Raw genomic sequence first — 23,267 nt, 5'->3', positions numbered from 1 at the left:
TATTTAAAATGCTTTTCTTAAATTACAATTCATTTTTAAAACAAAGCTTTTTCAAATATTAAACACATTAAAAATCAGATTATATTTGTTTTACCAATTATTTTTATTAGTAAACAGACAGCATAAATATACAAAAAATATAACATTCTACATCATAAATAATACATATATATTATAATTGCATAATGTACCAACACATTTAAAAATGCGTCAAATAAATGTAAATATTACTAATAAAAATGTATCAATATGTTTACAATAGATTTATGTTAAGCAATTAATACAGCTAAACTGAAAGATTTCAACAATTTCAAATTAAATAAAGTATCTTACTAAAAACAAATGAAAATATTAATAAACTTAAATAATCAAACACTACAATGAATTACATACAAAATAACACTTACAACAGTAGCGGTCCGTGGAGGGAGTTCGGTGGGGCAGTGAGGCGGGGCGGGGGAGGTGCAGCGTGGGGAAATGTAAACACCGGAATATGGATGAACGGAGGTAAGTACATATTTGAATGAATAAAACAAATTCCTTTGCGCGCGCTGCATCGCAAAATGCGATGCAGCGCTAGCAACTAAGTTCTTTTATTTATTTAAATGTGTACTTACCTCCGTTCATCCATATTCCGGTGTTTACATTTCCCCACGCTGCCCCTCCCCCGCCCCGCCTCACTGCCCACCGAATTCCCTGCACGGACCGCTACTGACTTACAAATGGTATTACATACAATGATATTTTTTTAAATCGATATTTTTCAAGATATTAAAAACAACACTTAATTCTTACATTCAATACTCCTGTCAACAATATTTTTGGCATCCCAATATTGTTAACACAATAGTTTGTATCACACTTTTTTTTTCTGTCCAAACACCAACTTAACTGCTACATGTTTATGGCTTCCACTTTATCATTCAATTCTATACAAAAAATCTTCAGTCCCAACAACACATCCTTCCTGTCCATCGCACAGACACTCTCTCCTAAGAGCCCTCGATAACTTTGTAGAAGCACCTTGAGAGCACAGATGGACTGGAAAAAAAGGATGACGTGGTATGTTTATTACCTTCATCTGGAATATGTGTAGCAGGAGCCATATACCTGACCTCAAGCACATCTAGGAACCTCAAACATTACATCAACCGCCTCCAGTCCAGGTACAACTTCAACCACAAACTCTCCCAACTATGCATGCATACTATAGTGCTCCCAAAAATAGCAAGAACAATTGTAAAGCTACCTACAGTGCTCGTAACCCCGAAAGGACGTACTGCCAAGCCTGAATCCCAATATTACTAACACTATCAGCAAGTTGTTTCCCTCAGTTCGAGATAATGCAAAACTGAGTAGAAATCTTCCAACCAGTAGTTTAATTTTTCATTGGCCAAGGTGAATACCGGAAATATAGGAGCTGTGGGACAAGGCGTGTGGAACACAGTCTCCTGTGGGAGCATGCCGAAGCAGTGTTAGCTTAGCATGTTGTTATGCAGCACAGAGCCAGAACTACGATAAGCATGTGTTTGACCTTATTCTTTGTGCGAATGCTTTCTTAATACTGATGTTTAAAAAACATAAGGGGAGAAGGTCACCGCTTATTCAATTTTTGCATCCATTAACACCAATAGGTGCAAATAACTTAATTAATTCACAGAATACTGCAGATGTAACACGAAAGTAGTGGAAATCGATCGAGCGATATTGCTCCCTCCCCAAAAATTGCCACGCATGAAAGACAAACGCACCGAGTTTTTCTTACCCGATATCTGGAGTCTCTCAAACCAAATACCGGGCTTACTGTAGCATTTTCAGTTGCAACGTTACCTTGTGCTGAAGTTCTATATTCTACTGCACTGATCTGTGCATTCGACCACGTCAGACCAGAGTATTTTTACCTATACTGTATTTATCCTCAGATTTGGAGTGTGGGAAGCGAAACGGATGCAGCCTCCGTTTCTAGGACGTAAGCCTGGTAGATACAAATAGAACGTGGTCACAGCTGCTCCGATTATTATGTCAAATGCCCGAGGCTAAGCGCACAATCATGTATAATTATGTTGACACCACAACAGTGAAAGATTAAAAAGGCGGCATTTTCCTCGTTAGAAACATTGCTCGTTGATGTGCCTTTCAGTTTAGATGTTAGAGATATGTACGCATTTTTATTTGCTTACAGGATTTTAAAAAACGATAAAGTGACCTATGCATGGACTCTCGTCCACCCAACCCAACAGACGTCTTACAGGTGGATTCACTAAACAGGCCACTTTATATGGCGCAGTAGAAATATCCAAGCATTCCAATTTACATGCACACAGACAACACTTGACAGCTCTTTAAAAGATTTACCATGTTGCTGGTTGCTTAGGCATCTTTGTTCCAACTATATCCGCAGTTCTCAATTGTCCTAGTTCATGACATTGCTCTTTCTTTTTTAGACCCTCCTAAATGGGAGCACTTTACCGAAACAATGGCCCTAAGAAATACTTCTTCCTATCCAGTCCATGTTATCTACACAGATTAAAAGGTAATATTGTTTTTCGAACATCACATTATTCAGTACTACCATCCTTCGAGCACCATGACATCTAGGAACACGCCTATAAGTCTTTTAAACTCCTATGCGGAGAAACACATGTAATGGTTTAGGCTGTCAAAGTGAAGCCTGAATTCACACTGACTATAGATAAAGGTATTATTGTACTTATACTTTGGAATCAATAACACAAATCAGCATACCACAGTGCTAATGTTCATATCTATTGGTTCTGCTGATGCCTTTAATGATTTGGGGGTGACTACGTTTGTTGATTGTCTTCAAATGGGTTTGCGGTCTCGGGGTGATCCCAAGATCTAAATCCTACTGCGGAAATTTTTGTCATATTTCTTTGACATCCCATATTGTTAAGGTTTATGTATAGCCAGCGAGCCTGTCTTGCATCAAGTGTTTTCTTTGGTGGATATCTAAATAAAAAAGATTATCTTCTATTGTGATATCATCAATCTGCAAAACACATTACTCCAAATAAAGTTGTTTTCGCACTAAGGTTTTTCTTCCATTTGCTGTATGGGCTACACTGACAAAATAGACTTAAGACTTACGATATTATCTGAGAACAGAGTAAAAAAATGATCATTCATATAGATTGGTCATATGGCAGCAGGAGATAAATCACAGTTAAGGGGATTGTGCAGGATGGTAATATCGGAAAGATTATTACAGAGTGTAAGTGGCAGCTACATTTTTGCCAGATCTTAAATTGCTTGTAAATTCACTGTTGATGTCATAGCGCGGTCTAGATCACTGCCACCACCTTAGAGGGTAATAAGATGATTGCCGCAACTGGGCATCAAGGTATCTTGATTAAGACAACACCAGGAGGCACGGACAAGAGATTGAAATATGCATGAAAACAACCTGGAACAAAACAACAACAAGAAAATAGACGGGTCAAGAGAGGTGTCTGTGCAATAGAGAGGTGTCAAGGGCACAAAATAAGGGCAGGCGGAAATTGAAAGCACACGAGATGCCTGCAGTAGTATGCCTGTAACTGCAAGAGGAAACAAACATAGGGTGGGAAACAGGCAGGCCAAAAGGGGAAGCTTCTCAGGGGTCTAGATGGATGTCTTTTGCCAAGACGGCAAGATATGCAGAAGTGCAGGGTTGGCTGACAGCTTACATAGTGGAGAGGAGAAGGAAACAGGAGCCAAATGGGACAGTCTCTATTCAATCTTACAAAAAGCTAAAGTGTTCTGGTCAATGATAAACTCTCTACCATCTTCTATCTCCAAAAAGGGTCAAGACAAGGCTGCCTCTTTCCTCTGCTCTTCTCCACATTGGCTTTGGAACTCTTCTTAGAAAGAATGAAAATAAATGGCGAAATAATGGGTATAAAAATCACATGAAATTAATATGAGCATGCACTTTTTATGCAGACAGCATCTTCAATCTCTTGAAAGACCCTGAAAATGTAATTCCCTGTTTATTGAAAGACACATCTTCCTCTATCTCAGTATCGAGCTACATGCTTAAGAATGACAAATCAGAAGTGGTCCACTGAACAAAGCTGTGCTAAACATCCTATTGTACAAAGCAAGTTTAAATGGAACTCATCGAATACCACTTATATAAGTATTCCTTTCACGAGCCACATATTAACCCTTTTCAATCAAGTACAACCACAAATTTTGTAAGAAGTTAAAATAAGACATTGACATGGTCTCCCACATATTTAGTGGTGGGGTAGACTGGACACCATTAAAAGTATGCTCATGTCAACAATTTTGTATCCCGTTATGATATTTCCACTCCCATTCTTGTCCTCCGGTTTTTAGCAACCTACTACAAACACCTGAAGATGTTCCATTGTAAACTCCAAGGATCTAGGAATGGGGGAAGGGTCCACTATCCTGAGGACATTATTCAACATCACAGACTCTGGCAACTAGGGAAACTTTACAGTTCTCTGCTCCAATTTGATTAAAGAATCATTATAAACAGAATCAAGATTAAAGTCTTTAACAACTTAACAGCATTGACCCTACAGAGAATAAGCACATTGGAAATCTCAAGACCCACCAGGGGCTGTATCATGATGAGTTGCATTGCCTCAGTTAAAACAATGATCATATGTTTCTATGTGTTTGAGCCATCTAAAGTTCATACATGTAACTCAAAATTTCTCCAAGCTTATGCATGAACTCTAGAACAAGTTGGAAACCGAGAGAGGCAATCTCTGCTAACTGTTTCTGTGCTGCGACAAACTCTGAAACTATCTTGCTCAACTGGCATGCTACCTTTTTCCTTTCCATCAGTCCAGGATCCTCTACTAAGCGATTTAGTGTGAGGCCTAATTCCGGGGGGTAACTCCCATTACATCCTCGTCAAACAAAATGTAAGCAATACACCTCACTGATAAGATATATTGTATGTTTGTTTGTCTCTCTGTCTTCTCTATCTCAAAGACATTCCAAGGGGGTTTCGAGATTCTCGTAGGCTGGTGCTTGTGAATTTCAAACTAGTGTCTTCAGTGTATTTTCCATTCTCCCATATTTCCCCTGGTTCCTAACATGCACATTATTATTCAATACCTTGGTTAGGAAAGTTGGACTTCAGGATTGTCGGCTACATTCCTTCAGAAGAAATACACTATTATTCTTAAATCCTGTCATATTATTTCTTTACTTAGTGCTATACTAAAAATTGGTAATAAACAAAGTGCTTAGTACTAGATAAAACACAGTTATGAAGCAAATTTGTGGAGAGTAATCTTCCTTTTATGTGTTATAACCTAGAAGGGCATCTGTAAACCTACACTGAGTCCCCACAATAGGAACATTTAGTTCTCCTGGCATGGCCTGAAAGATAGAGCCATCAGACAGTAAGGGTGACATGAGAACTCTCTCTTCGGGAAGACAGTATTCTTCCTGCAGTTGCCCTTCCCCAAGAGAGCCCCAGTTCCCTCCCGTACACTGGTTTCATTGATACTCTCCTTCATGATGATGGAAATGGAATTGCCTTCTCCAAGGTAAATACATCACAAGGGGAGAGTAGTCCTTGAGTATCTGGGGTGGGGAATTTTGGTGATCATGGGCCTGTAAAGTGATTTGAGCTATGACACTATGATGGCCATTATTCACAGATTGGACCAAATTCCACTTCAAAAATGATGTTTGTAAAGGCCAGGGTGTTATGTCTCCAGTCAGACAATCTTCCTGGCATTTGGGTTCCAGACCAAGACACACATACCTCATGTTAACACTTTTAATTGCTCTTCAATGAGTTTTTGTGTGAGGCCTCGCTTTCTAGGGGACAGCTAGTGTTGAAAGCTGAGACTGGTGCAGGATCATAAGCTGAGTTCTCCAGTGGCTGGAGTAACATGGCATCAGTCCTCGGTCTCTTCAGCACTGGAGGTGTGCCTAGCATTGAATACTCAATACAAATTAGCCATCACCACTTGCTTCATTTACAGTGATCCCTATCTATTGTTGTGATTGCACTTCCTGTTCAATTACTTCCTGTGCAGGATATGCCATTTACTATTGCTTGTTCTACCCATATGCAAAGAGCCTTAGACCCTTGTACTCTTAATCGCAAGGACTCTTGTGATGTTTTTGTCAGTGTGTTCATCTGACTATATGCCTATATTTGTGTCCTTGAATTATGCCCCAGTTCCATCTATACTGCTAGACCCGCAATGCTAAGGGTTCCTCGTTGAAACAGATCATACCTAGCGCTCTCTAGAGTGGTTAAGTGTCTGCTCCTCTACAATTGTCACTGTACTTTTCTCTCACGCTCTAAGCAACATTGATTGCACCTTTTGAAGTTTGTTATGCTTAAGGGTTAATTTGTGGCCCATAATTTAAGCTTGCTTCATTCACGTAATATCAGTTGGCAAGCAAAAAACTACTACAGGAAGGTGTTACCCATTCTCCTGGCAATGAAACGCAACAGAAAGAGACCGTTTTTGTGTCTAGCCATTGACACAGAGGAGAAAACCTTTTTTAGGCATGAAGAAGGTGCCACTGACACACAGGTCACTCAGTAGTTCATTTCTGCCAAAGTCACTGCAGAATAACTTTTCCATTTCCCCCTTGAACTCTGCTAAGGAACATCTTCATAAATATTTCAAGTGAATAATTACTATCTACCTTTTACGAGTGCAGACTAGTTTCACAAACACACTCATTAGTTCATTAGGACTGTCTGCAGATATATTAATTTCCTTTACATGCTATATACATAAGGTGATCTTTCTTGGTTGCCATTATCAAGTATGCAATGTCCCCTCCTACTTACCTTCCGCCTTTGCATAGATTGCGATGTTCCCATTAACCAGGCCAGCAAATATGTGGCCAGAGACGTAGGCCAGGCTCATAACAGTTGACTTGTCAGGAGTGTAGAAATGCTGCAATCGTACCTTCTTGGAGCCCTGATTACTTTTGTAAACAGAAATGCTGTCAAAGAAAAAAAGTGATATGAAATGTAGTGTGAAGTAGCCATCACATATTTAAACAGCGTTAATACTGATTTACAAACAATAAGCACAGCCATATGATACCGTTGGGAATAAACTGTGGCAGATACGTTAGCCAATATCACAAGCATGATATTGATAAACTGATTTATTTCACAAAGGTATTTTGTCCACAGAGTTTTAAAATGATTATGAGAAACACATACAGATAAAGAGGCTCTTCAGAAGGTAGGGAATGTTGGACACGCAACAGCCCATTAGCAATGCTAGGTTCATGAGCTACGGTAATGTTTCCAGGCACTTTGAAAGTGTATCTGTGTTGGTTGTGCATGGGCCACAGCCCTCCAGTAATGCTGCAATGGCCAGCTGATGAATTCTGCAGGGTTATGACAGACAGTGACAGAGTAAACTGCAATCCCAGCACAAAAACACATTAGTGTACACTTTATACCACAGCAGGACTTAACACAATTAAGATTGATGTGGGGCCTTAAGTGAATATATACAAGCACATATTGCTAAGCCAGTGGTTGTAGGTGTTTAACAGTATGTATACAGTGCACACCTAGATAGGACGGCACATATAAAAATAATAGTGCTTTTGAGGAAGCTGAAATATACGTCACACAAGCGGCAAGCACCTGGCAGTTAGGTACAATCAAGCGGAGCGGATAAAACAGAATGCATTGGCCTTTTAATTTACCCCATATTGCCAGTGCTGATCAACGCACTGTCAACATCTCGGGCATTTCAATATGATACTGTTATTTGTTCTAGTAATATCTATACCTATTTTGTATGTATGAAATCGACAAAGAGCAAATTCTTCTTCATAGCAATAGAGTGCTAGGCAGAAAGGTATATTACAATTGAAGAAGGAAGGTCTATGGAAGGAGATAACATTAGGAGAATGGTAGTAGAGGAAAGAGGAAGATAATGAGGATTACAAGATAGGAATATATTATAGTGATTGGAGTTGAGGCGATGTCTGAATGAAGAAGGTAGGAGAGTGGAGAAAAGAAGGGAGAATCGAGGACTGGCATGTTGCAATAGAGAGGAAGGCTAATAGGGAAATATTACTTAAGATGAGCCCTTCAACCAGGCGGTTATACTAGAAAGTAACTTCTGTTGAGTCTTCAGGACTTTCCTGAAGAGCAGCAGAATGCAGACATTACCTGGCTTATATATGATACATCAGGTATTGAATCATTGCACATGGGCGTTTGAGAAGTTGGACACTTTCAGTATCAGATATTGAAAACAACACAATCAGAGTAACAGAAGCCACATTTTTCTCCCTAAATGCCTTGTCATGCTTTGCAATGCACCCAGATCATCAGTAACATATTAATATGCATATGGTGGCTGTTAGAACTGGCCTCTTGGCGTGGTTTCCCCCTAACGTTTTGCTTTCATACCTCCTGTTTTGCGGACTTTGTTTTTGCTAGCCTTAGGACTCTGTGCCCTTTACCACTGCTAACCAGTGCTAAAATACTTGTGCTCTATGCTCAAAACATGGTAAGATTAGCTTATACCCACTTGGCATATCTAATTTACTTATAAGTCCTAGTAAAGTGCACTACATGTGCCAAGGGCCTGTAAATTAAATGCTACTAGTGGGCCTACAGCATTGATTGGGCCACCTACTTAAGTAGCCCTTAAAATATGTCTAAGGCCTTCCAGTGTAGAGCCTTTGTATGTCGTTTTAACTTGGTATGTCAACTTGGCCAAATAACTATTTTGCCAGGCCCAAACCTTCCTTTTCATAACATATGTCACCACAAGAGTAGGCCCTGGACAGCCCATAGGGCTGCTAGTGAAAAAATCTTACATTCATTTTTCACTACTGCAAGACCGATCTCTCCCACAGTATAATATTGGAGTTGTTTCATTACATTTTATTAGTGAAATTTCGAAATAGGAAGTGGCACTGCTTCGTGTTTGGTGTCTCTGGAATCCAAATTTAAAATTATAGCTTATGGTGAAATCAGATTTTAAATTACAATTGTGAAAATGCCAATTTTGCAAGATGGCATTTTCTTGCCCTAGCCATTTGGGACCTGCACCCTGTCTCAGGTCACATAACTGGGTGCAGTTGGGCTTTGTGTATTCCTCCTAGACAGCCATACACAATGGGAGCTTAAGTGTGATTGGATGGGCCATCACTGGCAGGATGGGATGGAGGAGCCGGGTCCTGTCTCACTTACAGTTGAATAGGCTGTGTACTGTCTCCAAACAAAGGGCTGCATTCCCCCTGTAGTTAATCTGGAGCCAGGGCAGGGAAAGCAGGGCATCTGTGCACTACAAAGGCATGCCTCCAGAAGCTTCTCCCCACTTCAAAGGCATAACTGTGTATACAAGAAGCACTACAGACACCAGTACTTCAGTACACTTCCGGACCTGGGGATACTCTGCCAGGAAGAAGTATTGTTGTGCTGCTGAAGGACTGCCACTCTTTAGTACTGCACTCTGCTGGACTGCTGCTTAGCTGTGCTAAGCAGCTACCTGCTGCCCTCTAGCCTGGGTGAGAAGAACTGCACCTGCATCTCTTGAACTCAGAAACCAGAGTGACTCCAAGGGCTAGTTGTGTGTCATCCTTATCTGAAGCCTCAGGGACATACCAGGCTTTCAACAACCTTTCATCAGCACCTGGAGTCTGCCATCGGTGAGTCTACCATGCCAATGGTGCCACACCCGTCATGGACCCTTGCAAGTGAGCTTAAGGTGCTTTACAAGCCTCTGTGGATCTTGAGGAAACGACTCATCTCCTCTGCTGCACATCATAACCCAGAGCAGAACAAACACATCTCCGCTGCTGCATGGATTGGACCCATCTCATAGACCTGCTTTGCCACCGCGTCCCTTAATGCTTTCAGAACCACACTGCTTCACATACCCTCAGTGCAGGTCCTCACATTCCTCGTTAACGGCAGCCTTGGCAACTATTTTAGACTCCACATCGGAACCTCAAAACTCTTCGAAACAGACGCATCACCCCGACTGTGGGCCACTTCCACAATGCCAAACTTCACATCACAAGCCCCATTAATGGGAACCTCGAAGATGATGCAGGCCTTCGCATTGCAGCCTCTGTGCATCTTGACACGAGCCATCGCTTCGGCTGTACGATGCATCTTTGATGCGGAACCTTGCAATGTTCCGCAAACTAGGATTTAAGGTACCTGTGCAGTGGGCCTAGCTTTATCCCTGTAGCCGGGCCTGTACTACATCACAGTCGGCTTCAACTTGTGACTTTGACCCGGTCTGGCGCGACCAGATATCCACCACAGGCGCTTTGTGATTTTGGTGCTATTTTTACCTAAAGCTTTAAAGTCAATATCTCTGGTTCTACAAATTGGATTTTTGTCATTTAGGTCTTCTTGTATTTATTAAGTTAAGCTCTATTTTTCTAACCTGGCCTGGGATTTTTTTGTGTGGTGCTTAGGCTGTTTTACTGTTTAAAGAGTTGCACAAATGCCTTACCATTGCCTCTACCTTAAACCTGACTGCTCTGTGACAAGCTACCAGGGGGTTGAGCACATATTAATTTGAGGTTTGCTTGTGCCTTACCCTGACTAGGGCTGTGGTTACTGCTTCACCAGGGCTTGCACCTCACTCAACCAGTAACCCAATTTAACAGTGGCATTAACACAAGACTCGACTCCTTATTTTGACTGCTTATGCCCACTGCCACTTTCATGTACCATAATTGCTCCTAATTTAGTAGGCTGTCAGACAATGACAATGCAAAGGCAAATAGCAACATTGCATTAGAGCTACCTCAATGTTGATGCCCAGTACTAAAGGTCAACCATGTTACCTGATATCTTACAACTCACCCCCATGGCTGGAAAACATCCATATCCCACCAGCCTTGGCTTCAGATCCGAGTGTTATCTGCAGAGGAGGATATAGAGAGCCACTGACACCGAGAATATGGTGCTGCCTATGTCTATCTCTCTACTTAATGCTCTCCCTGCTTAACATCTTATAAAAAGGACAACATTAATAGTCACATAAAATAATTTGGCATATTTTAGAAAGTGCCCCAAAGGCATGAGTGCCAGTGATGTATGCAGCTCTGGGGCACTTGGCAATTACAAAAGAGGCTACAGACATTAGTGTGTGTCCTTCTTTTATATGAATTTGACCTGTGGTGCATTACAGCTGTGGGTGCAAAGGTAAAGAAGCTCTCAGTATAGGTAAATCGTGGGCTATATAAACCTAGCCACAGTAATGGTGACCCCCAAAGGTGTGGCTTGGAAGGAGGAAAGGAGCATCCTACGAAGGAGAGTGCTGTCAGTGACTAAGCCCGACTGTGGGAGGATCCTTGTCCTCCTTTCAAAATCAGGTCAGGGTTATGTTTGAAGTGAAAGGCAGATCACTGGCTTCAAACTGTTGGTCCACTTTTTACTAATGCGCTGTTCAGAGTAAAGGTGCAAGTAGTTTGCACCTGCGCTCTGAACAGCAAATTGACTGGAATAGGACATACTGTCCCAGACTGGGCCTGGATCACCAAGTTAAGGATGCACTGCAGAGTAGGACGGTGTGCCCTATTTCTAAAATAACCCCTGGTGTGCAGAGTCTGCAATCATTTTCTGCCTCACATTAACTTTATAATCAGGCTGCCAGTGAGCATGATGGGAAATTTGATGGAAAAAGTATTTGGTCCTCCAACTTTACTTTTTGAAGCCACACCAGAAGGAAAAGGAAATGCTATGCTTGTGGAAGCTACTTTTGAAAAAAAGGAAACCAGTTCTGTATTTTTCCTTGGATATTATGAAGACAGCCAGGTAGGAAATGGACACTCCAGAAGGCCCTGTTGATGTTGGTCACCTTGTCACTGCACTGTCTGTGCACTGGTGTTATATGATAGTAATGGCCCGTCTATTTTGGCATTATGTAAATGTGGGCAGGGTATCCGTTTTAACATGTGCAACTGCAAAGTTCCAAGCATATGAACAAAGTTGTGCCATGTGTGTCATTGTCGTCTCTGGTGCAGCCACACACACTCACTGTGTGCAGCTGTATTTTCAAAGAACAGGCAGTTTACTCGCCACCCTGTCACGTTATGATGCAGGATGACAAGAGTTCCACACTATATCCACGTTGTGGGGACCTTAAGTTCCCATTTCAAAGACCAGAGTCTTCCCTATCACATCTGCATTGAACGTTTGGACGCCAGAAGGCAGACAAAAGGTGTAGAAGTCCCCAGGGCTAATGAAGAGGCATGGCATGTGCTTCTGACCCTCCAGCAAACCTTCAATAGTCAATGCAGGTATGAAACTGCCTCCCACCTTATGAGTGCAACACATTCAGCATTTCTCCTGTATGGCTAGTTGCTTTTGACATGCTTTGAAGTTGCAGAATATGCAAGTGAAACTGGATTCTCTCATTTTTTATGAAATATGCCCCTATACAAATGACGAAGTTCCCTGTAGGATTGGATGAATGTCGATTATGTATAGTTGGAATTGTTGTTACATTAGGGACTGTCCGCTCACGTATAAAGCTATTTGCAATATCACATAGCTCACGGAATGTTAAGCACCAATGATATACCACCAATGTCACACTACCCTCAAGCATCCCTTCCAAATGTAGCTTTTTCATCCTCGAAACACAGTATCAAGGAGCAGTGTCAAGAGAGAGTGCAAATATAAAGCCAAATCCTTCGAGTATAACGGAAATAGGGAAGGCTCTTCCAGAGTGTACTGGCTAGCAATGCTGGAGGTAGCCTGAAGAAAGCCAAGCTGATGTGATATGCCATGCAGCATTTTTCCAGGATTCAAATGCTGACACTTAGTGGTATGCCTAGCATGATAAACGTTGCCAGTCCTGTCCTTAATAATGATAGGACCTCGATCAACTGGGTTCTGCTTAACTCAATGCGATTTCAATAATGCGCTTTCATCCTATACATCTATTAAAATTCCCAAAACCCAATGAAAATCACTCAAATAAATGATGGTTTACAATTTTATGGATTGAAAGCCTGATTTCGAACGTCTAATTGTGTTACGTGTTAAGCAATAGCACCAGCTGAAAGTCAACTAATGCTGTTTTTCAAAGCTACTACAGTTCCGCATACTATGGAACTTCAAATCTTAGGAAATAACACTCACCTAGACTATGCAGGCAAGATGGCGTACGATCACGCGGACATAAACACGATAGCAGCACATATCAACAATTCATTTCCATTTCACTTGCAAATAAATGAACCGGTTTATTAATAAAAGCATATAACCTGAAAGAGTCACCCGTTGCACATGTTTATGTGTATAAATGGCACTACACAGTGCTTAATTTATAAAAGAATAAGTGGTGAGCCCAAAGTTTTGTTAGGAAGCCCGCAGCCGGCAATAGCACAGGTTGAGTTGCCATATACCAAGGTTGAGTAGTCCTGATTCCAACTCATGACTCTTTAATCCACCACTACACATTCTTTACATCTTCGGATCACTTTTGTAGGTTAATTTCATCGCTTCTTTCTGCCTTGGTCACTGTTTTTTCATTTGTTTTTCCTTAATGGCGGTCCCCAAAAATGTTGGCCCCACTTTTAAGCCCTGCTTCAATTTAAGCACTGTGCACAACTTCTTCACATAAAATTCACTTTCAATTAGAAACAGCACTTTACCTTCCTTCCTCCATGCCCAGGCAAATAGTAGAAACATCCGAATTTTTCCCATTTTCAGTTTCAAGAGCGTCCTCTAGCTCGTGCTTTCTTTCCTCTGGAATGTACACCATACAGAGTATGCGAGATTCCACATTAAAGCATTCAATGACCTTGGAGGAGCAGTTTTGCAGAGAGATTATTGTAATTTGGCCCATCTGGTTAGTGCAGCTGCCAATCTAAAACAAAACAGCAGGGCATTAGTAAAGTATGACTCTGCATGTTTATAGCAGCTTTCATCAATAGGTAACATTTTATCTTTCCAAAGTATTCCAATACTGCCACTCTTATTTTTCTAATTTGACACGTGTATTCTCTGTCTAATCTGCAGCACAGTCATCGTCTCTATTTGTTCATATATATGATTGTTTGGAGGGGTGTGAAAAGGAAAATGTCCTTACCTGTAGCCAACTCTTTGCACCTTGTAGTATTTGTAGATCACATATTTTTAGCTCTCTTCTCTTGTAGATCACATACTTTGCACTGTCTTGCCATCTAGTGTTGGGTTTGGAATATTACAAGTTGTTTACTTCAAGGGATTATGTTTCAGTTGTGAGTGAGAATGACCCTGATCAGGTAGCTGAAAACCATTAAATTTACTAACAATTACTTTACTTTTCATCCTCAGAGGGAGTGGGTGTCACATGAAAATCTACAACACACACCGAGAACAGATAGTTATCGACAAGTAACATTTTCCGCTCGCAGAAACGTAGATTACATGCTTTGCTCCATCTACAAGAAGTGCCCAATCCCCCGAGGCTGAGGTGTGATTTTTGTTAACGTGAGAGCCGATGAACATGTGGTACTTTGCCGAATGTCTGTAAGTTCTCTATTTGCACATACATAGCACATCAGTATGCAATCTTTATGGCTGCGTCCCCTTTAGAGATCGGTTGCCCAAGGAGTATGGAAGAATAAGAGACAAATAACTGCTATAATTTGCGTTAATGTTTTTTAAAGTCTATCTAGTACGAGTGCTCACTTGTCATCTAGAGCATGTAGTGCCTTTTCTGCTCTGCTTGCAGGATTTTGAAAGAATTTTGAGGTTAAATAATTTGACTGTGATTAAAACTGGATTCAACCTTTTGTATGAATTGTACATGTGTAAATAGGACTACCTTGTCTTAGTGGGCTTTAAGGAAATGTTCTTCATTGATAGCACGTGGGGTTCACCAACTTTGCACAAAGAAATTACTGCTACCAAAAATGCAACTATCCACGTTAAGGCCTGTAGTGACCAGAAGAGTAGTCGTTCAAAAGGCAGACCTATAACTGAGATACCAGTAGGAAAAAAGTTGCTCTAGTTGGGATAACCCTTCTTAATCCTTCCATGAAGGTTTTAATGCGAGAGATTTTCTAAAGGGAATTGGATTGCCTGATTTTTAAGTAGGCAGCAGCTCCTACTGACAGATGCACTTGAATAAAATGTAGATTTGGAATGCATCCTTAACGGAATAAAGGTATTGCACTTTGTGTGATGGAGTTGCAGTGAGAAAAGGTATACATTGGTTTGTTTATAATAATGTTGAAAGCACTTTTCCAAATTGGGTACCTGTTGGGACGGAAAAGTCCCTTGCATGGTGGTGGACGTGTACCCCTGCCATGACTACCCCAACTGAAATAATGTTTGGATCCATGATGCAGATTTTGTTGTTGTCATGGACGGACACTGATAATGTTGTGCGCCATGACTTTGGCCTGTTTCACGGATTGCAGTGGTTCTGGAGGGGCGTCCAAAGCACTACTCCCACAGTGGTTAAAGGCTCCTGCCTTTGCCAAGAGTGAAGCAGCACGAGACTGTGGTGGCAGCCTGTTGTATAGTCATCAGTAGGAGTGAACAGGCCTTCTTACCGGTATCACTGGAGTGAGGCCTACATGCTCGCTCATTTAAATTTCCATTGATGTGTGTTTAACCTATGTCAGAGTAGTGTGTAGGGCTGCACAGTGTGTGTGTGTGTGTGTGTGTGTGTTATATACAAGGGCTAGGTGCATGTATGCCTGTGAGTGGTACAATACATAGAAGATTCTAGGTTTCTTTTTGGGAGACACAGGGCCAACTGGAGCAGCATGAGGAGGAAAAGGAATCCCCCCAGACAGATTTGAGGATTGCTGCATTCATGTGAACTGGGTGGAACACGCTGGAGGAAGGGAGAGCCAGGCTTCTCAGTGTACTTCAAAGTGTGTTTCTTCATTCATAGACAGGAGACTGGGAATGGGCCTGGGCACATCTAGAAGAAGATGAGGTTGATTAGAGAATCGTGAAGAGTAAGGCTAACACCCTGTGGTAACCTTTTCGTACACATCACTGTGGCTGACATCCATCTGTGAACCTCTAGTCCCTCTTAGTGGCAGTGTTGTGAGGCTATTAGGTTTGGAGTCGCTCCTGCTGTGACAGTTCACTTTCTGGGGGAAGAGCATGGTAGAGGAGAGGATACTTTGAAAAGACGCGGACCCCCACTGTGAAGATTACTGCAATGATGATTGGCCGCAGCACTTGTGTGGTATGAAGTCGGCTACACTGAATGCCCTGTGAAGGATACACCGTCCTGAGATTCCAGTTTTGTCCATGGTCCATTGTCTAATTTGGCCTAATTTCCACCAACGAACTTGACCTTATAAGGGACCTGGATCTTAGTTAAACCCTTTCCACCTACATCTGGCATAACCATGACCCAGTGTCCCGCGTCAATAAACCATTTTTCCACATTTTGTGCTGGGTAACCTTTTTTCCTTGATATCCCTTTCGCACAGAAGATGGAACTAATTTAGTTCCAGGTTGCCTGCCTTGCATCATCTCAAATAGGGTGTTTCCTGTACTAGTATTGACAGTGGTGCTATAGGCCCAAACCATATCCTTGACTGCATCCTGCACTGACAATCCAGCACTACCCACCAACTGCAGCGTCCCTTTTACCAATTTGTTGTCTCTCTTGACTAGTTCATTTCCTTGGGGATTATACAATGAAGAACATGCATGCCTTACACCAAGGTTATTCAAAAAACATTTCATTTCTTGTGAAGTCAGTTGGGTACCATTAAATGTGAGTAGCAAGGAAGGTATACCCTCTCTTCTAAACACCTCACTTAAAACAGCAATGGATTAAGTAGTAGTAACACGCTTCATAAATGCCACCTCCACCCATTTTGATTTTGCATCAACCAACATAGCAGCAAACGTATGTTATGGGAGGAAAGCAAAAGGCCCAATAAAGTCTAAACATACCTTCTCCTATTCCTCCCTTGCTTCAGACACATGCTGTTCTTCATGCAAGTGTCCTATACCCACTCTCCAACATTTGTAAGAATGTTTGCAAATTTTAAACTTCTCACCCCACTCCTTCACTTGTTTATCCAGGAGGGGCCACCAAAACCTTTCTTTAACTCTCCTGGTGGTTAACGTCTGACCCAGGTGTCCCTCATGTGCCAAATTATTTAATTTTGATCTGAGTGCAACAAACCTTTGCTTTCTCATCAACAAACAATCAGCATGAACAGATAAATCATCAACCACCTTGAGAAAGGGTTTTACCCCATCAGGCAACATACTTTCTCTCCTCACCATTCCTCTAACTAACTACACCACACATTTGAGCATTAAGTCCTGTCCCATTGCTATAATCCAGTCTTCCACGGAGATGGAATTCCCTAATCCTTCTGTAGCATCATCTAGACTAGCCACAACTTCTTCCATAGCTAACTCACTCATTTCCACTGCTTTATCAGGCAATCTCGATAAACAGTCAGCCATTATTTTTACATGCCGGGACATATTCTACTTTACACTTGCAATTTAACTGCCAATCTTGCTAGCCCCTCTGAAAATATTTATACCTTCTGGTCCCAACACCTGTGAGAAAGGAATTGTGATTTGCTCTGAGGAGAAACATGCTACCCCATAAAAACACCCTGAAATAGACAGTTGACCAAGCAGCAGCAAATGCCTCACATTCAATGATGGAATAACTACATTCCACATCCATCAGTGAACGTGAAGCAAACGCTATGGTGTTTTTCTCCTTGCCATGATTTTGCGCTAAAACAGCCCCAATACCTACCGCACTGGCATCCACAGTGACTATGGTCTTCAAGGCACTTTGATACTGTACCACACCCCTGCATGTACATTATTGTCTTTGACAATAGAGAAGGCTGCTTGTTGTTGTTAACCCCAAATTAACTTCTTACCCTTCCTCAGTAACTCTCTCAATGGCTCTGTTTTATGAGAGAAATACGGCACAAATTTGGAGGAATACTACACTAAACCCATGAAGGACCTAATTGTATCTCTACCATGTGGGACATGGGCATTTACTATCGAGCTCACCAAACTGTTTTGGGCTTTACTCCCTCCCTTGTGATTAGGTAGCCTAAATGCTCTAACTTTTGAATGGATAATACACATTTTTCTCTATGCAAAGTCAACCCTGCTTCTCCAATGCGACTTAACAGTTCACTAATTATTTTGCTATGTTCCTTACCATCCCCTCCAAACACCAGGATATCATCCTGAAAAACAATGCCCTTACTGAAACCTGAAAGAATTTTTGTCATCAGCCACTGGAAAATACTCGCAGCTAAAGACAAGCGAAAAGAAAGTCTTCAAAAGTGGAAAGTGTCTTCAGCCGTTATTAATGATGTAAGGTGTCTGGAGTTTGGATGGAGTTTCACCAGATGATAAGCACTCTTCAAGTCAAGTTTTGAAAAATACTTTCCCCAAACAACATTAGAATTAGCTCATTAGCATTCATTGGCAAAGAAAAAACTGCCCATCACCACATTCTGATTGAGGCTGCAAAGGTCAACACAAAATCTAAGGGACCCATCAGATTTTTTTAATTATAACCACAGGAGACAGTTACTCAGCCACCTCTACTGTCTATCACTTTATCCTCGAAGGGATATTGAATTAATTCCTCCACTTTCACCCTCACTGCCATCAGTATTTCCTAGCAACATGTTTGACAGGAACTGATTTAAAAAAAAAGAAATTAATCTCATGTACATTATTCTCCCAATCTGCTCTCGAAAACTCCCTCATGGTGAGACAGAATGTGTTTCGAATCATTTGCAACAATGATCATTACTTGGTTATCAACCCACATGTTACCCATGATATGAAGGTCATATTGATGTGTCCAGCCCACAATAGGAAGACCATTTGGAGCAACATAGGCCTTCCCTGTTGTCTGCCGCCCAGCAAATTTGATCTGTGCAGTGATAAATCCCATAACTACTATATCAGCCCCTTGGTATCCCTTCAATATGGCATCTGAGGCTACCAGTAGCACTCCTGGCCACGTGACATCAAACAACTTCCTTCCACCTATTGTGCATAAGGAATCTGTATCAACTATCAATGACCCGACATTCTGGTTGACATCAAAGATCTGCTTTGGAATGTGTTCACCTCTTTTCAAGATCAATCCCTTCCAAAGTACTTTCATCCTGCATCATGAGTACCCTGTGTTCCGACTGCTCTTCATCTACCATTGCAATTTTCCTATCTGCATCTTTACACATGTGCGCAAAGTGTCGTTTCTCCCCCGGAGTAGCGGCAATCCTTGCCCACTGCAAAACACTGCCTAGAACCTACCAGATGATAATTGCTTCCACACCTATGGCAGACTCGAGATGATAATTTCCCTTCAGTATTCAACAATACTAAACTTCTTGAGAAACTGTTTTTGTTACCGCTGCCACCTATGAACAGTTTTTTTGTCCTCACTGCATTCACCTGGTCACCATCATCAGGCAACACCGTAAACATCAGTGATCTTGTTGTCTATACCTGTATTCTTCATCTCATGCATGTATTTTTCAGATTCCTCAACCACCATAATTTCTCCTGTATTTTAATGCTATTACATTGGACAATCAACTGATTCCTTATCATTTTCTCCGTCATCTGTTCACATTGACATTTTTTGGCTAGCTCTCTCAATCTAGCCATAAAGTTATCAATAGATTCAGCAGAGCAATGTGGCTGTGTGTAGAATTTGCCGCAACGCATTACCACATTCACTTGCTTGGCAAACCTAGTTTGCAATCGTAGCACTGCTTCTTTATATACATCACACCTCCTTGAGCTTCTCAAACAGGTGGAAGATATTTGAATACGTGCTGGCCGTCTTTTACCAATGACCCCAATAACATCGATTTTTTTCTGATTGGAGAAAATTTGAAACCATCGAGTGCTAATAGATAATTCTCAAAACAATTAATCCAGTCTCCCCCTATAGAGGAGCATCTCCTGGTATCATCAAGAAAGGAAGAGGTGTTACAATAGAGGTTGCTAAATCCATGATATAGTAATTGATTAAGCAGTGATATATGTTTTTAATCCACTAGGAGGCAGCACAAGGTGAATATTGGTAGACAAAGCTGCATACATTGCAAAACAATCTTTTAACCAATCATGTACTTGCAAGATGGACTTTTAACTAAATCAGGTACTTGGATAAAGCAAGCCAATCCCTGATCAATGCTTAGGTGCAGTTGGCAATCACAAGTTTGATAATAAAAAAACAACCTCTCCTCCTTCACTGGCTTTAAGTCATACTCAAAGAATGTCGAGAGGGGGTGTCAGCAGGTCAAGCTCAAATATGTTTAATTCAACAAGCTGTATTTAAATAGCGGCCGGTCACGCTGCTAACACTCTACAGTGTTTAAAGCCTGCACGGCACTTTGACACTGTGCTCTGTTTCTAACACACATTGCCACAGCAAGTGTTCGGTCCGTATCGAGGCTAGCACATTCACCTCACGCTCTGCCTGCCCATGGACTAGTGCGAACAGCTTAACTTAGCGCTCTATGGTCCAAGGTGCGCTAGCAGAGCAGCTTTCAGATTGTTCATAGATTAGCACGTGCACACCTTGCACAGACTTACCTTGACCTGTCCACTTTTGTGCTCCCTGGTTCGGCTCCATATCATTACAATAATATTGCTGTGGCCTTGCCTGAATCTTTACGCTAATTATACATCCACATCTTTTCAGCATGTAAGCATGAGACCAGACCTACTGCACAAAGCGGCTGAGGGAAACTAGCAGCCTTTCAGTGAGCACGGCAGTTGACAGCTGCCATCCGTTCCTCTGTAGCCACAGCAAGTCCTCTAACACCACAGATGATCACTGTAGACAGCGGTTCCACTGTGACTACAGATGATAAGATGAATTAAGTATTATGAAAATCAGCTGCAGGTCTTTGACCGCACCTCAGGCACCTTGCACTGTCACCCACCTGGGCTTGTGGTTGGGGTTTCTGCCAATCTCTGGAACTTTAACTAGTGTCTGGCGAAATCGTTGCGAAAATTGTCATAATGACAGATGGGTTCCACACCGGACAGTGTTAGAAGAGAATTAACTTTAATGCAACAGAGAAAGCAACCCCACACCGCAGTCCTGCCAGGCACAACTAGCAACTGAACTGCTTGGTTCAAAACCCAGAACTCTGATATGTCATCGTAGAATGCCAACACGTCATAATACGGTCTGCATCTTCAGCATTGCAGAAGCTGCCCAAGCACATTATAACACTAATGTGACTCAAAGTGCACAAAGGATCAGGACAACTGGTCATCCCGCGGCCGTCAACAAAATCCCTTCTCACCTGAGGTTTGCAGATCTATCTTCACATACAGTGTTGAGGGTTACAAAGAAGCAGGAGTATGAGGGCGACAGGCATAGGTTATAATACAGTGACACTGTAAAGTGACAATAAATATTTCAAAGGCACCATAAAGACATGCAAAGAATGACTTACCCAAAGGAAACCGTGATCCATTGAAAGTGAATCAGATTTAACTTCACAAGCGAGATATGGTTCAGGATTATAGACAGCACATTCAATCTACATAGTTTGAAAGAAAACTTGGTTAATCGGAATAGAGAAGTAAACGCTTTGTCAACTCTTGAAAGAACTACTAAAAATGTCATTTCAGTTTCCCCTTTTGTTTAAGTAATTTTCTTTCTCATTTGCCCTTGCTGCTCATCAAAATGCCAAAGAAAGAATCTACTCCAAATTCTAACACATATTGTCTGATGGTCTTGTTTTGTATCACAGTATCGGACACTACAATTTTCACATGCATTCTGAATTAGAGATGCAGAATATTTTACTTGTGCACTTGTGTACTGATACCCAAATGTCTCCCAAGTGTCTTCTTACAAGAATTGTAAATAGGATTTACACCCCATAAAAATGCTCAGAGAATTATGATTAGATGCTTTTTACAACCCTAAATCACAGGTATTACGGCGGAAAATCAGTTACTTTCAACATTTCCTTCATACTAAGGTTGGGACATGATAGTCATGAAATAATAAATTAGGACAGGGTTGTAACTTTGTATCTATTCACAACTTTCCCACCACACTTTTCCCATACACTTTTTACTCTTGAGGTAGGTTCCAAATGGAATTGGGGTGGGGTCCACACCAGGAGAAAGCCAGGATGAAATTAGTGCAACATACCAGTGGAATATTAAGGATGATAGGGAGGAATAGGTCGACCCTCAAACCTATAGGCCCACCCCTTCATATTTATAGAGTACAAGCCAGAGGAGCAGTCACATATGGCAGTGAACTATGGGGTCACAAAGTCCTGGACAGCTTGGGAAAGGAGGAGAACAGATTTCTTAGGCGTTTAGTAGCTCTTCCTCGGAGTACACCCCTAGTGCCTCTAAGACTTGACCTGGGCATTAGACCCCTGGAGGAAGAGTTGGCGCTTCGTCCCGTGATCTATTGGCGTAGATTATGGACGGTGCCTGAACTGATTCACTATAGACAGGGTCTACAGGAAGTTCTTGGCCTCCCAAATGCGGGGAACATTGTCTGGCTTAAGTTTGTAAGGAATAGTTTGGTGAGCCTGGGTCTAGATGCACTTTGGAACGACCCTGAGAATGCCTGCTCTAAGCTTCCTAAAAAAGCTCTTACCAAACTGTACTATGATTCCAAGGCTCCCTTACTTCGACCTTCAAAATCTTTAGGGTCGTTAACACATCAATTCCTTTACATGAAGACCACATATAGTTTTGAACTAGCCCTTGACAATGTTTACCCTGCAATAATCAGGAAGCTTTTTTTGCAATGGAGGCATGGATCCTTGCCAATTCGTGCTCTTACTAGCCGTTGGTCCGCGCCGACATCCAGTATTTGCCCGGCATGCAGTGCAAGCGACGAAACCGAGCTGCATCTAATATTCTTCTGTCCGGGCTATACTGAGGCGCGCAGAAAATGGATCATTCCCGTTTGTAGGAATCTGGGTTTTACCAGATGCCACGAAGCCTTTAGAATTCTCAAAAGCGAAATGGCTGCACACATTGTGTTTGCTGTGGCAAAATTTCTGGGGGCTTTATGGCACAAACGGAAGCGGTACTTAAATATGTCACCATGATTGTTTAGTACTCTGTTATAAAGGCACATGATTACATGTAATTGCCAGGAATCTAGCCTTGCGGCTGTACCAACAACTTGTAACCATTTTTATCTATTGTTCTTAAATGTTTTTATATTCATTTTATGTACTTTTATGGAGATTCTCCGAAATAAAGTTTTTCTTGACTTGACTTGGTTCCAAATGGCAGAAGTAGGTGTGCAAATTGAGAG

General features: G+C 41.6%; 1 protein-coding gene across 6 annotated transcripts in view; it reads right to left on the bottom strand.

The window, feature by feature from the left end:
• The window catches only part of ARHGEF10 (Rho guanine nucleotide exchange factor 10), an 869,022-nt gene that overhangs the window by 341,583 nt on the left and 504,172 nt on the right, over positions 1-23,267 (bottom strand). For all 6 annotated transcript variants that reach the window (XM_085610812.1, XM_085610814.1, XM_085610811.1 and 3 more), the window contains 3 exons: positions 21,424-21,510; positions 13,624-13,838; positions 6,806-6,963 (listed from right to left, as the gene is read on the bottom strand). In XM_085610812.1, the coding sequence (XP_085466938.1) occupies positions 6,806-6,963; positions 13,624-13,838; positions 21,424-21,510 (460 nt within the window). The remainder of the gene's footprint in view (positions 1-6,805; positions 6,964-13,623; positions 13,839-21,423; positions 21,511-23,267) is intronic.

The sequence above is a fragment of the Triturus cristatus genome, chromosome 6 (genome assembly GCF_964204655.1).
Source record: "Triturus cristatus chromosome 6, aTriCri1.1, whole genome shotgun sequence".
Taxonomy (NCBI): domain Eukaryota; kingdom Metazoa; phylum Chordata; class Amphibia; order Caudata; family Salamandridae; genus Triturus; species Triturus cristatus.
This window is presented reverse-complemented; position numbering and strand designations above follow the sequence as displayed.